This window comes from Mastigoproctus giganteus, chromosome 2 (assembly GCF_048544385.1).
Source record: "Mastigoproctus giganteus isolate SK-2022 chromosome 2, ASM4854438v1, whole genome shotgun sequence".
In the NCBI taxonomy this organism is placed as follows: domain Eukaryota; kingdom Metazoa; phylum Arthropoda; class Arachnida; order Uropygi; family Thelyphonidae; genus Mastigoproctus; species Mastigoproctus giganteus.
Genome location: NC_143576.1, coordinates 102,612,048 through 102,628,309, shown reverse-complemented (window position 1 = coordinate 102,628,309; position 16,262 = coordinate 102,612,048). Strand labels below are relative to the sequence as shown.

Genomic DNA, 16,262 nt, shown 5'->3' with positions numbered 1-16,262 from the left:
TTGAATGGCCAAGTCTAAACATCGGTGCTATTGTTATAAACAAACTTTGACTCAACATTTTAAAAAGGGTAAACTCTGCACTAGTATTTTTCTTAAAGCAATTGTGATCATTGGTCCAATGGACAATCCAAAAAAAAATAAAGGTAAGCTAATGTTTGAAAGTATACTGTACTGTACTGTACTGTACTGTACTGGTAAACAATTCTGTGGCAGCATTCTAACATAAAATATGTATGTTGCCAGCGAGATTTAATTTATAGTACAGTGTAAATACTAAAACCTGCTTTTTCTGAAAAATCTGTTTTCTACCTGTTTTTCTGTGAAGAACTCTCAATCCTGATACAGTACAGTCCCAATTATCTGAGGTAATGTGGACCAAGGGAACATTGGATAATCAAAATCTCTGATAGCACGGAAGGTTTGATAAATTATTATTAAATAAACTGGATTTGAATACATTAATGTGATGATGTACATTCTATTTTCAGGTTAGACCTACTTATTAAACATAATGATTTTTAAATTATACAATTTAAATTAAAACACTTAATTTTATTTATAACTATTTTAATACAAAAATAAAAAAAGTACATGTATAAAAATAATTTATTTATTATTTTTTTTATTTATTATTAGCCATATGATGCAAGGAAGCCTGAGGCTTATCCTGCACCAGCCAAAAAAATTTCCCAAGTTACCCTGAGAGAGAGAGAGAGAGAGAGAGAGAGAGAGAGAGAGAGAGAGAGAGAGAGAAATCACCAAAAAAGAGAAGGATGATGATATCCAGCTCAGGACCCTGGGTTTACCAAGCCCATACTCACCAGATGTGAGCCCCTGGGGTTGATTTTTATATCATAGACAAAAAAAATGCACACTACACCTTAATATCATATAAAAAATTCCTTAATAGGTTTCTGTTTCACAGAAGCTCCTTGCTTTTTAGCTGCTATATTTTGTAAGTGCCTAAGTAACAAAATATTGGTGGGCATGATATCCTGCTGTACAATATAACATAAAGCTGACTCAACAACATTTAGATCTTCCATGCATGTCATTTTTTTTGTAGTTTCTTTGCACTATTCTTTATGATCATGTTGGCAGTCATTTCCAACTGTTTATCAGAATTCATTCACTCTTTAATATTCTCTGTGATAAGAGTGTCCGAAACAGAAAGGTTATTGGCTGGTTCTAAAAGGGTTTCCTCATCTCTTTCATCTTCATTTTTCATCTCCTTGTTGGCTTCATTTTGGAAGCATAAAATATTTTTCCAGGATTTAATAAGAGATGTATGTTTTAACATCATTCCATGCTTCTGCCAACCAGTAAATAACGTCCTTGATATTTATTTTTTTTTTAAGATTCTCAACAACACTGGTCCCTGTTTCAAGATTTTGAAGCAGATGTTTTAAGAGACTGAAATGCCTATAGTTGCATTTCAGTCTCCAAACACCTTGATCTAAAAGTTGAAGAAGGGATGTCACATTAGGTGGCAAAAACAGAGCTCTGATGTCACCAAAAACTAGTTTACTTTTGTCTGGATGGGATTGCATTGTCTAAAATTAAAAGTGCTTTACGGGAAAGTTTCTTTTCGCTCAAATATTTTTTTGTGCTAAGGACAAATTCTTCACAAAACCATGTTTTAAACAAACTTTAATCCATCCATGCATTTTTTTCATTTGCATATTTAACAGGCAAACATTTTAAATTTTTTTAAACCTTGGGCTTTCCCAATGAGTTAGTTTAAGCTTATGCTCCCTGATGAATTTGAACATGCCAGTACCACATTCTCTCCTTGCTTCGTTTATAACCAGGAGCTGATTTTTTCTTTTCTAGCTGCAAGTGTTTTGGATGAGAACATTTTATAATTCAGGCCCGTTTTGTCACAATTGTAAATTTTATTCATGAATATTTTTTGCTAATTTAGCAGTAAATGGCTATTTCTTCTATACTAGCTGATAATTTTTCCCCAGTGATGTTCAGATTTCTAACTCCAAAATTTTTTCCGGTCCAATCAAACCAATACTTGCAGTAAATTGTTAGCATTAGCATTAGTAGAGGCATTTGATGCAAGAAAGCAAGCTTATGCAGCATCAGCCAAAAAAAAAAAAACAAAAAAAAAAAAAAAATAAATAAATAAAAAATAACCACTTCCACTTCACCCCTCTGTTCGTTAGAAATACCTGTGCAGCTGAGCCCTAATCTTATTTAGGCTATCAACTTCCACGACAAGGGATGGAAGTCTATTCCACCAACCAACCACCTGCTGGCTAAAGGCAAATTTCCTCACATCTATCCTACATCTGTCTTTTCTCAATTTGAATTTATGCCCTCTCAGGTGATTATTCTGAGCAAGAGGAAGAATCCCATCAGCATTGAGCATGCTCAAACCATTCAAGGCTTTTATACACCTCTATCAGATCACCTCGCTGGTGCCTAGTCTCCAGACACTGTAATTTGCAAAACTTAAGCCTTTCTTCGTAAGAGCACCCCTTTGTTCCATTCACTAATCTTGTTGCCCTTCTCTGTACTCGTTCCAGCATCTCTACATCCTTCTTGAAATGAGGCCTCCAGACCTGTATACAGTACTCTAGGTGTGGTCTGACCATTGCCTTATACAAGGGAATAATCACCTCCTTATCCCTACTAGAAAAATAGTAGTAGTAGTAGTAGTGGCATGTGATGCAAGAAAGCAAATGTATGAGCTTATGCAGCATCAGCCAAAAAAAAAAATCACACCATTCCCTCCAAATGCCTGTCCAGTTCCTCCTTAAATTTATTCAACCTATCAACTTCCACAACGACAGATGGAAGTGTGTTCCAGCAATTAACCACCCGCTGGCTAAAGGCAAATTTCCGCACATCTATTCTACATCTGTCCTTTCTTAATTTGAATTTATGCCCCCTTAGGTTCGTAATCTGAACAAGTGGAAGGATCCCATCAGAATTCAGCGTGCTCAACCCATTCAAGGCCTTATACACCTCAATCAGATCACCGCGCAGGTGCCTAGTCTCCAGCCACTGCAATTTGCAGAACTTAAACCTCTCTTGATAAGAGGATCCCTTCATTCCCCTCACCAATCTTGTTGCCCTTCTCTGTACACGCTCAAGTAAATCTACATCCTTCCTAAAATGAGGCCTCCAGACCTGTATGCAGTACTCAAGGCGTTGCCTTATACAGAGGGATAATCACCTCCTTTTCCCTGCTAGCAAAATTCCTATATATCATTGACAAAACCCCATGACCTGCCCTGGCAGCCTGTCTGTATTGCTCAGAAAACTTCATATCTGCCTGCACAATTACTCCCAGGTCTTTTTCATTTTCTACCACCTTAAGTGTAGTACCACACAGTTGGTACGTTTCTCTGGGGTTACTTCTACCCATATGCAGTACTTTGCATTTGTCGAGGTTAAACTCCAGTTGCCACTTCTTAGCCCATCTGCCCAAATTATCTAGATCCTGTTGCAGTAGCACACTGCCATTACTGTCATTAACAACCCTGCCAACCTTTGTATCATCTGCAAACTTCGACACTAAGCCTGATATACCTTCATCAATATCATTGATAAATATACAAAACAACAGTGGAGCCAACACCGAACCCTGTGGGACTCCACTAATAACATTAGTCCAAGAAGAGCAGCACCCATTGATTACCACCCTCTGTCTTCTCCCACTCAACTATCCTTTTATCCATTGTAGCAACTTACCCTTAATACCATTCTGCTCCAGTTTGTACAATAGTCTTCCATGCGCAACAGTGTCAAAAGCTTTCCTGAAATCCAAATATATGATATCAAAATTCCTATATATCATCGACAATACACCATGAGCTACTCTTGCAGCCCGTCTGCACTGCTCAGAAAACTTCATATCTGCCTGCACAACCACCCCCAGGTCCCTTTCATTCTCTACCACTGTCAGTGTAGTACCACAGAGTTGATACGTTGCTCTGGGGTTGCTGTTTCCCATATGTAGTACTTTACTTTGTCAATGTTAAACTTCATTTGCCACCTCTCAGCCCATCTGCTCAACCTTTCCAGATCCTGTTGCAGTAGCATAGTGTCCTTGTCAGTAGTGTCCTTAACAACCCTGCCAACCTTCGTATCGTCTGCAAACTTGGACAATAAGCTTGATATACCATCATCAATATCATTTATAAATACAGAAAACAATAATGGACCCAATACTGAACCCTGAAGGACTCCACTAATAACATTAGTCCACGATGAGCAGTGTCCATTGATTACCACTCTCTGTCTTCTCCCCCCCCAACCACCCCTTTATCCATAGCAGCAATTTGCCTCCAATGCCACACTGCTCCAATTTGTGCAGCAGTCTTCCATGTGCAACAGTATCAAAAACCTTTCTAAGATCCAAGTATATAATATCAAAGTTATTCCCTGCATCCAGTTCTTTTGTGACTGCATCATAGTATCCAATCAAATTGGTCAGGCAAGACTTCCCCTTAACAAAACCATGCTGTGTCTGAGCTATAACTGAAGTCTTGTCTAGATGATCCTGCAGTGCTTCTTTAACCAGTGCCTCCATTAATTTTCCAGGAACAGAAGTTAAACTAACAGGTCTATAATTACTTGTGTTGCCCTTTGATCCTCCTTTGTGAATTGGGGTCACATTTGCACATCTCCTGTCCATGGGTACTTCCCCTGAGTCCAAGGAAGCTCTCATAATTATGGCTAAGGGTTTGCTTACTTCCTTTGCTGCCTCCTTTAATATAACTGGATAGATCCCATCCACCCCAGGTGCCTTTCTTGTATTTATCTTCAACAATTTCTCCTCCACTTTACTCTCAGTTATTACAATATTCTCTAGCTTACTGCCAGAGTTGAATACACCTCTGGCATTCCCCTCACTGAATAACTCCTCATGTGTAAATGTTGATGCAAAATATTCATTCAGTTTGTTAGTTACCTGAGCAGGATCATCAACAGTTGACCCATCGAAATCAAGTGGACCAATCTGATTCATCACCTTCCTTCTAGAGTTTACATAAGTAAAGAACTCTTTGCTGTTTTTCTTTGCATCCCTTGCCAAAGATTTCTCGTAATCTGCCTTCGCCTGCCTAACCTCCTTTGTAACTTGGTTACAGATCGACTTGTATCTATCATAGGCTTCTGTGTCACGTGTTAATTTGTATGTATCCCATGCATTTTTCTTCTCTGCCATATGTCTCATTAGTTCATCTGACATCCACTTAGGCCTAAACCTTGAACAATATTTCTTAGTTGGTATGTAAAGCCTAGTAGCTTCCAAGATAAGTTCTTTGAATGCTTCCCATTTTGAATTTGCTGTTGGTAACATCATCAGTTGGTCCCACTGTATAGAATTTAAATACTGTCTCAGTCCATCGTAGTCGCCTTTACGAAAGCAATAACCCTTCCCTTTACCCCAATGGTAGTTACCTCTTTGAGTAAATCCCACTTCAGCACACTGTGATCACTGCCACCTAGTGGTTCATTTACCTGCAGATTCTTAATGCATGAAGAATCACTACTGATAATCAAATCAAGAGTATTACTCCCTCTAGTTGCCTCCCGAACATGCTGATGTAGAAAACAATCATCCAATAAATCCACGAAAGCCTTGCTAGTGTGTGAGTGACCAGCCCCCAAATTCCAGTCAATATCTGGGAAATTAAAATCCCCCATTATAAGACTCTCTGATTTACTGGCCCACTCTATTTCCCCGTACAGTTTCTTATTATACTCATCAGAGTCATTAGGCCTATAGCACACTCCTACTCTCAATTTCGATCTCCCAATGCTTATGTCACACCAAACTGACTCGACACTGCACTGTCCGGCAATGTTGACTGGCTTCACTTCCTTGGATTTTATGTATTTCTTAACTAATAGCATAACCCCTCCTCCCTGTCTATCCTTTCTGTAGACATTGTACTCCCCAAATTCCAGTTCTGCATTCCTTATATCTGTGTGACACCACGTCTCTGAAATCCCCACAATATCTGCCTTTGATGTTTTGAGCAATACCTCAAATTCATCAAATTTATTTACTAAACTCCTAGCATTGGTATACACGCAAGTATACAAGCACCTGTTCTTTTTCTTAGCTACCCTAACACAACCTATGTGTTTATTTGTACCCCAATGATTCCCATCAGTCTCTGAAATATCCTGCATCTTATTTCCCAGGCTGCAGCTCATTTCCCTTCATTAAAATGAAGGGAATTTGTTATTTCCCTTCATTAAAATGCTTATGAAATTCTAAAGCCTTAGCCTGTAAAATCAGTCCAAAAATCATGCTTCCTTTATCTCTCATCTGTATGAATCACAAAAAAAAAAAAGCTTCAGAATTTTGTTCAAATTCTCCATTGTTTTTCTATTCAACTTTTCATTAACACATACAGATGCTCTTTGTGAACACCATTTTTAAATTTCCGCTCTGTTTCTCCTCCAGTCACTTCACCAACACCTCAGTCACTAGCCACTTTTTTATTGATCCCAACATTTGATTGCATTCAACTTCATATCACAACAAAGACACAACAGCATGCTTCCATTTTCCACTATGATTGGAAAACGGAAGTATCACCTACACTAATCCTAATAACATAGATGAAAAATAAAAAATTAGAGAATAAAATTTTTAATTTTTTTTATTAAATCTTTAAAATTATAGAGCAAAAAGTCATGAAACCAACAAAAGTAAAAGATCAGCACAACCCAGCAGTCAATTGGTGTGAGCTCCGTGCTGAACTATGTCTTTGATGACAAAATATATACAACTTTTCGACAATTCACCTTGGATAATGTGGAACCTTGGTTAAACGAGTCTCATTTAATTGGGACTCTATTGTAGTTGCTCAATCTCCAGCTTTTCCACAGTTTGTTTGTTTGTTATTTGATTTTTAGGAGCATTAGCAACTAAGGCCATATTGCTCCGGGATATGCGGTGGTCATTCCCTGACCTTTCCGCATCCTCCGTATTTGGTGGTGACGGGCTCGAACCCCGGTCTAATCAAGAAGCGTGTGCTACGCACTGCTGCTCCTTCCAACCTGGCTACGGAGGCGCCCCTTTTCCACAGTCAGCAGCTATGAAATTGTTATCTGCATTGTGAATTTTTCTATATTTTCTTTTGATTAGCCTGATTTTGTAAATTACTATAAATTTGATAATGTTAGGAGGGGGGATACATTTCTTGGTGAAATTCTTGTTGATATTTCTTGGCAATAAAGAAAAATTTAATGTAAAAATAAAATAACTGATCTACAGAGCTTACATTTAATTATATGAAAACCATTTTGATGCACTATAGACACTGCTTTTGGGTTAACAGTGAAAATCTGAAGTTGGCCATTTCTCATAATAGTTCAGTTTAACCAAGCAGTTGATAGTGAATAAATTTTTAAATTGTATTTTACTTTTATATACAATTTTAGTCTTACATTCATGACATATTTAATTTTATTATAAAATTAAAGCACAATTAGTATCTTAGTCCGTGCACTTTATTATCCAATATTTCATTCTTTCTTTCATTGTTTATGCATTAGAGATCTGAGCATTAAAATTCACATTTAATGTAAAGTTCCTCTCTACAGTTGAGCTCTGACTCCTGTTGGACCACATATGAACAACTTTCCACCAAAGTAATTTTTCTGTGGCCTGCAATGCAAACAGAAAAATTGCTTTGGCCACTAATCAATGAAGTGGGTAGGCAAGTTAAGCTGTAGCCTGTGTGGCACCTACCTTTGTGCCATTAAGTTGCAGCTTAATTTACCTTCCAACTTTATTGATTAGTGGCACCTTTGTGCCATTAAGTTGCAGCTTAATTTACCTTCCAACTTTATTGATTAGTGGCACCTTTGTGCCATTAAGTTGTTTGCTGCCAATATTTAAAACACTGGACTGACATTTCTTTTTCATTTATTTCCTTGTCCTCTCTTCTCTGGAACAATTTTTTTCCATATAAATTTCTTGGAAATATACCCACAAAAATTTAAGTCCATGGGACAAAAAGATTCTCTTATCTTATCAAGCCTAAACTCATCCACAATACCTAAAGTAATATTAATTTAATAAGCCTTTTGTGTTTGGAATTGCCACTGAAGGTGAAGAAAAAAGGGTAGGGGGGAGGATCTTGATTCAATATAGCCTTTTCTGACAAAACTTCTGAGAGTAAACTGTATAATTTTTTATTATTTTTTTAAAAAATAAAATTCATGTTGAATATTTTCATGACTATTTCCCACTAAACAAATAAGCACCCAAGACAAAATTAGTCACTTGTGTGATTTTTCCATTAATAATGTGTAATCCCCTCCTTCAGCATGAATCATTCCATTCGTAGGGATTCAACTAGCCCCGTTAAATAGTGTATGTCAATAGGCCATAAAAACAAATGAGTCCAAAATTCATTTGGGTTTCACGGATGCTGTTATTATGTTTTCACTTTTTGTTCAAGAGAGTCGTGTTTTGCGATTTAAATCTGGTACTTGCTGGCATAAAAAGTGGCTGGCCAATTTAAATGCCCTAACATTCCCTTATGTACTTTGAGCCAGTTTAAAACAGTAGAGGCCCTCTGAACTGGACAGTTGGTTGTCATCATAAAATATAAAAGCATTGAAATGCTGAGTGTTCTAGAAAAAGGCACAACCTGATCATCCAGAATTTTGTATAGCCAGCTGATTCATCATGTATTTCCAATAGGGGATCTAGTTCATAATAATTAAAACATCCCCAAAGAAACACTGACCCACCACCACCAGCTTATATGATGCCTTGCACACAGTCTGGATGTCTCACTGCTTGCTTCTCCTGTGAACTTGGTGGCCGGAATCATTAGAGTATAAGCAAATTTTGGTTTCTTTCCAACCATCCATAGTCTTGTTTTTATGCCTCTTAGTCCATATCAGCCAGTTATTTTTATGCATAGCTGTTAACATTGTTCTTTTTCAGTAGATTCCACTCTAGATATCCAATTATGTTATGTTATTCATAAGACATTCATTAAAAACTCTTGTTGCTGTTCTATCTGAACTACCAGCAAATTTAGCTAATTCTTTAACAGAATGTTCTTTAGACATGCTTTTCTGCCACTTACTAATGTCTTTTCTGTGGCCTCATTTTTCAGGCAAAAAATCTCTTGCTTCTTCAGTAACAGTTGATATACCTGTAAAAGAGAAAACAGGCTAACCTCATACTCTAATTTCAGTGCTGCAAGCATTGAAGATACATGTCAATCTGTTATATGCTTGAAATACTACAAGTGACTAATTTTTGTCCAGTTTCCTTTTAAGAATAATTGCTAACTGATAACTAATTGTATGGTGTATTTATGATTTTTGAAATTACTTTTTTATATAAGAACAAAATTTGGACATTATTATTTTACTTCATTTTAGGTGTCAGGAAATTCAGTTGTTACAAGAACAGATTGAAGTATTAGAAAGAGACACTACACAACATGAGGAAAAAACAAGAAACATAAAAGAAATGATAAAGTATTTATTTTTCTTTTTTTAAAAAAGTTTTGATATAGTTTTAAATATCATATATACAAATATATATGAGAATTATCCCAGAATAACCGAGTGAGAGAGAGAGAGAGATTATATTTTTGTTTCTTATGGAGTGTCTGTAATTTGAAGTGATACTGGAGAAGTTTTAAACAAAGCCTTATAATAATTATATAACAACAATAATTACTCTTTGTCAAAAACCATAATATGTAGTTGATGTAAGTTCAAGTGAACAAGAGATGAAATCTTGATGAAGAGAGTAATTGCAGGTGATGAGAAATGGACTTGCATTATGATCAAGGTGGGGGGGGGGGGTTATCTGGAAGCAAATAATAAATCCACTGCCAAAAAAAAAAAAAAAAAAAGAGTCAGACATCTGCTGAGATTATGCTGATCATTTCTTTTGATACTAGGGGAATTCTTTTCTAGTGTGCATATTGTCATGGATTATGGTTTACACTGCACGGAAACTCTGGAAAAGCTTTAATAACATATCATTAAAACAAGATATGCAGGATTACATTACAACAAATACTTCAGGTGGTAGATGACTTTCATCAACCGGTGAAATACCACCACTTTGCTTATTGGAGGCTTGAAGTGGTGAAACCGATGTTTAGTCTCTAGAGCAAAGTTTCCGGCATCCCCCTCCCCCATACTTCTCCTTCAACCCATGCACGGTACTAAGTACTATAGGTTTTGATACCTTTCCTGTTTGGGGTTTTCATAAAAAAAAAAAAAAAAAAAAAAGAATGTGGGTTTTACATTATGGAAGTCCCTGTGATTTCTGGCTCTTTCCCATCAGAAAGTGAAATTGTAAGTTAGAAAATGTGAACAAGATCATGAAATTATTGGAACATCAAAAATGGTACTGAAATTACTTACCATTACAAAAAATGGGACTACAGTAAGTCTGACTTACGTAAATTTTTTTCGTTCAATTGTTTTTTTTTTTTTTTTTTTGAGATTTTACTGTTTTGAGAACAGTAAAAAAAAAAACAAGAAAATAAGCAATCAATAACAACAAACATGGCACGCACAAATTGCACAAGTGAGAGAAGTAACAAGCTTACAAAGCTTAAAAAATAGGAACAATGAGAAGATTCAAAATTTATTTGTTTTTTTATATGACTGAAGATTTCAGTGAAGGGGGGGACACATTTCATTGTAATAAAGTAAAAACGCACAGAATTCCAGCTATCGGTATTATTATTATTATTATTAATGGCCATATGGTACAAGGAAGCCTGAGGCTTATGCTGCACCAGCCAAAAAAAAAAAAAAAAAAAATCCCAAGTTACCCCCTGAGAGAGAGAGAGAGAGAGAGAGAGAGAGAGAGAGAGAGAGAGAGAGAGAGAAGTAGAAAGGAATCACCAAGAAAGAGAAGAATGATGATATCCAGCTCAGGACCCTGGGTTTGCCAAGCCCATACTCACTAGATGTGAGCCCCCGGGGGTAAATTTTTTTATCGCAAATGCAGTAAGATCGAGTTTTCTACGTTTATAATAGATTGCACTAACAGTAAAGCCCAATAAACTGGAAACTGCAAATTATTTTATGGTAGTGACTTCCAGAAATGTGCTTTAGTAAAATGTGAGCTCACATGAAGTGATAATAGTGTGTTTCCACCTTAACCCTTTGAAGTTCTTTACAGAAAATTTGATTTTGACTGTTATTGTGGTGCAGACTAAGAGAATAAGTGACGGCAGCACTAGTAAATCTACCAAGAAAAGGAAAGCGATTGATTTGGATCAGAAAATTAAAATAATAAGAATACATGAAACTGATCAAACATTAACAAGTATCGCACAGAATTTAGATTTATCAGTGTCAACAATGAACACAATAATAAAGGACAAAGCCAGAAGAATACAAGAAGTGGTGAAGGGATCAGCACCAACAAAATCAACTACATAACCAAGGCTACAAAATACATATCAGTTTTTACAGTACAGTAACATGCTTTTTTTTTTTTTTTTTTTTTTTGCTTCCTTTTATGTTTTCTTTTCTTATGTGCGACTCCGGCTACTTCATCGCTGTCCCCAGATAAAGTTTTTAATTGAAGTAATTAAAAATATATAACTATTTTTCTATATATATATATAACTAATATATAAAAATATATATAACTAATTAATTGAAAAATATAACTATTTTTCTTCATTCTTCTGAGGATATGTGGTTTTTGTTATTTTGGCATATAAGAGATATATTTAGCAATATTTTATTAGTCATTCCCGAGTTACGTAAAACTTTACTTACGTAAGAAGTCCTGGACGGTATCTCTTACGTATGTCGGGTACTTACTGTAGAAAGTATCTATGAAATTGAATATACTGACAAAATAGATGGATCTGGCAAGTAGAAAAACACTTGGACTGCAACAAGAATGACTCAACAATTTCAGGTTTCCTCATAAATGTATTATCTTCATCACTGTCCAAATCTGTTATATTCAGTGGATATATGATAGTACAAATCAGTCTTTTTTGGGTTATGTTTTCCATTCATTCATTTACTCCATGCTATCTGATTTCCTATTAGACCTGTAGCCCCAACTCTATTTTGTAATGTCTTCTTGATGCCACTGATCTGCCTTCCTCTTAGTCTACCTCTAGACTTACTACCATTCATTTTTGCTTTAAATTTCTATTTTTGATCAATCCATTTATTCATTACCCTGTGGTCTCAGCTTTGTGAGTTAAAATAGTCTTAAGAACTGTGTAATAAGTAGGTAAATTGTTATTTGACTAATTTCTCTTTTGCTCCAAAGGAATTTGGTTTAACTACTTTCCTCCACTCTTATTTAACTATTCTGTTCTTTACTTCCATGTCTGATCTTCCATAATTCATTAAAGACTTCTTAGATACACAAAAATTACTCTACATTGCAATTTTTTGTTTAGTCTACAGTCTAATTTTTTTCTCTCCCAACTTTCATAACTTTTCTTTGTGTAACTAGTTTTCATCCCAAATTCTCACAACCTTTATCTGATATGGAGAGATTCTTAAAGATCTTGCAAGCTACTAACTTAATAGCATAATATCATCCAAATAATAAGATCCAATTTTGATATCTGCTACAGTAAACTTTGTCATTAACTTAGGGTTGCCAGGCATCTTGTATTGACTTTGTCAGAATGTCCTAAATGTCCAGCTTTTTTCAATAAATTACAAAAATTCAGCAGTTAGAGCTATTTTTCTGCCACAGTAATTGGCGCTTAAATCACCTAAATGGCAACACTAAGTTTATGGTTAGTTATGAGTTCGGACTTGTGAGTGACAGATGCACTGACGTGGCCATGAGATTATCAAATTCAATCCTTACAGTGGTTGCTATTATCTATTTTTTATTTGTGTATATTTGAACCCCAAAATGCCAAACCACAAGTGTAAATTTCATGATGAATTTTCTGAACATGGACATTTATTAAACGAAGAAAAAGTCCTTTTGAAGCTCTTTGTGCAGTATGCAATTGTTCATTCAATATCAAAAATGGAAAGTCAGATATAAACCAGCATATACTAACAGCTAAGCATAAGAGATGTATGATTTCCTCAACTAGTACCAAAGAAAGTGATAAAATAAATTTTTTGATCAAGAGAAATTCAGATTAAGATAAAATAATTGCTGCAGAAGTTGTAATGCCCTTCCGCACTGTATATCATCATCAGTCTTTCAGCTCAAATCACTGTTTGAATGTACTGCTACCAGAAGTATTTTCTGATTCCAAAATTGCAAGCAAATTTTCAAGTGCCAGGACAAAATATATTGCAATAATAAAAAATGTAATAGTTCCATTTACTGTTACAGAGATTAACAAAGATCTAAATGCCTCATTTTTTACAGCATAGCCAGAGATGCAAGTAATCACAAAGCAGAAAAAAATTTTCCCTTTGCTTGTGCAATATTTTTCTTGTAAAAAAGGCTTGCTTACAAGGCTATTGCGAGTAAAATCCCTTCCAGATGAGACTTCAGAAACAATAGCAAAATTTTGCAGACTCTCTTATTGAGTTAGGAGTTAATGCGAAAAATTGTACTGCTTTTGGTGGAGATAATACAAATACAAATTTTGGTGGATGTTTGCGTAAAGGTGCAAACAATGTTTATTTAAAGTTGAAGCAAAGATTTTATGAAAGACCCGCCCATATTCTGCATAATGCTGCTCAAACAGCATCTCATGTCCTTTCTATTGACATTGAAGTAACTGTTTGAACTGAGCAATTAAAGGATTTTTGTGATTTTGTTGGCATTCAGTATTCTTCAATTCTCTTGCATTCAAAAACCTGTTGGCTCTATTTAACAAATGCAGTTGAGAGAATCCTCAGTTTATTTGAAACACTGAAATCATACTTTAATTCGGAAGAAAAGGCCCCAAAAATCATTGACTTTTTTAATAACCCACTGAGTGAAATCTACTTATTCCTTGTTAATAGTTTTCAATCTCTCTTTAGCAATAGGATTATGCAAATTGAAGAGCAAAGTGTTACTGAATTACTCCATTGCTTAAAGGAACTTGTCGAATGCATTAAAGAAAGAATTTACAAAAAACTTATCCCTGTCAATTAAAGGGACAACATTACTTATGAACAGGAAAAGAAATTCTGACTTGAAGTGGATAATTATTACAGCACTTGCAACGACTATATTTTGAAATGGATTTCATCCCTTGAAGAATTCGATTCTTTTACATGGATGTTACTAAATACTCTTCCAGCAACGGAAGAAGTGGAATCATCGTGTGTAGTGTTGAAGAAGAAGGGAATAAAAATTGATGACAATGCTCTTTGTTTTCAGTAGACAACATTTATTATTATTATCATTAGCCATATGGTGCAAGGAAGCCTGAGGCTTATGCTGCACCAGCCAAAAAAAAATTTCTGAATTACCCTGAGAGAGAGAGAGAGAGAGAAGTAGAGGGGATTCATCAAGAAACAGAAGAATGATGATATCCAGCTCAGGACTCTGGGTGTGGCAAGCCCAAACTCACCAGATGTGAGTCCCTCGGGTTATAAAAAGTCATTGATCAAGAGATGCAACATAATCCCGAAGAATGAAAAAGCAAGTTATGCCATGAAAGATGTTGAGCGTGTTGAGCATGAAATGCTGAGTATGTTTTCTCATTAATGAGTATTCAATGGACAAAAGAACGAAATAAGTTGGATGTGACCACCGTATAAGCAATGTTACAATGTAAATGGAACATAGACTGTAACTGCAAGGAATTTTATAAGCAAATTCTGCAAAACAAGGAACTGTTAAGGAGAGCCAAATCAACAGGGAAATATAATTAAAGAAAGAGGTATGTAATTTAGATACTTAATTTATTTCAGATAAACAATGAATAATTTGTTAGTATAAGTATGTCCCATGCAATATTTTTCTTTTATCTCAATGTACATATGCATAGGCAATTAGAAATAATTCACATTTAACTGGGGGTTCTGTATTTTTATTTGCTAAATCTGGCAACCCTACATTTACTTAAATTGCTTTATTAAATGGTCCTTGAAAATTTTAATAAAAACTAAGTTTAACTTTAAACCGTTGTCCAGCATTTATTTCAATCCTCACTACAGATTTACTATTTTACCCAAAATTTTTATTCCCCTTTTCCAAAAGAGCAGATTTTTAGGTACTTTATTATATTGATATTCAGACACAGATACACAGACATGTCCTTGGATTGTCACAGACATTCTCTCAGATATGCCAGACAAGCTGTACTTGCTACCTGGGAGTCTAAACCACTGATGGAACTGATATTCGGGTGACATTCAAGTCAAGTGGACCCAATTTTGGCGAAGTCCAAATGGTCTGTGACAGCCAAATCCTCTGCTTGCACCTTCACGATGGTGTGACTGTTAGTAACCCTGGATATAACCTCCATGCATATGCACATTGTGGGTGACCACCCAGGTGTGAGGCCCCCGAGTGCCAAGCGATCTTTCTGGTGCAATTTTCTAGCATTTTTCCTAGGGCGAGTACTAGTGCTTTCATACACCCTCCAACGCTCGCAACGTTACTGCTTTGATAAGCAATGTTACTGCTAACCCCACTTGCAATGTGTTACTGCTTCAACGCTAGCAATGTACTGGTTGGCACCGCTTCTGCCTCCACGTGGCGGGGCTGGTAACCTGGGAGAAGGAATTCCCCTCTTCCAGGGCTAAAAGAAGCAACGATGAATTGTATTGAATATCCACCCATGGAGCCCACAGGCAGCAAAGTTGTTAACTCTGTCTCAGAACATGAGTCGAATCGTCCGAAGAGACTTTGGACGGAAAAACAGATTTCAGATATGCCAGCATTTCTTATAATGCACTCATTGTCCACACAACCTGTCGTCAGGCTATCGCCTTTTCTGATACAGAAATGTTTAGAATCGGTTGTTGGATCCCCTAAAATGGTGAAGCGTCTCCAATCTGGAAACCTTTTAATTCAAACTTCAAAAACATCTCATTCAGAAAAATTGTTAAAATTAACGACATTCAACAATATTCCAGTGTTAGTTACGCCCCATAACACCCTGAACTTGTCTAAAGGTGTTATCAGTGAATGGGACTTATTAACTGTCTCTGAAAAAGAAATAGTACAAGAGCTTAGAAAACAAAAGGTGACACATGCTCAGAGAATAATGACCAAAAAAGATGGCAACCCACTACCAACCAGGTCCATTATTTTGACGTTCATCACTCCGAATCTTCCATCTTCTGTCAAAGCAGGTTACTTAAACTGCAAGATTTGACCTTATATCCCAAAT

General features: G+C 35.9%; 1 protein-coding gene across 2 annotated transcripts in view; it reads left to right on the top strand.

Annotated features, from left to right (window-relative positions):
* The window catches only part of LOC150089470 (cilia- and flagella-associated protein 100-like), a 310,734-nt gene that overhangs the window by 260,733 nt on the left and 33,739 nt on the right, over positions 1-16,262 (top strand). For both annotated transcript variants that reach the window (XM_090368613.1, XM_090368614.1), the window contains exon 12: positions 9,385-9,483. In XM_090368613.1, the coding sequence (XP_090224739.1) occupies positions 9,385-9,483 (99 nt within the window). The remainder of the gene's footprint in view (positions 1-9,384; positions 9,484-16,262) is intronic.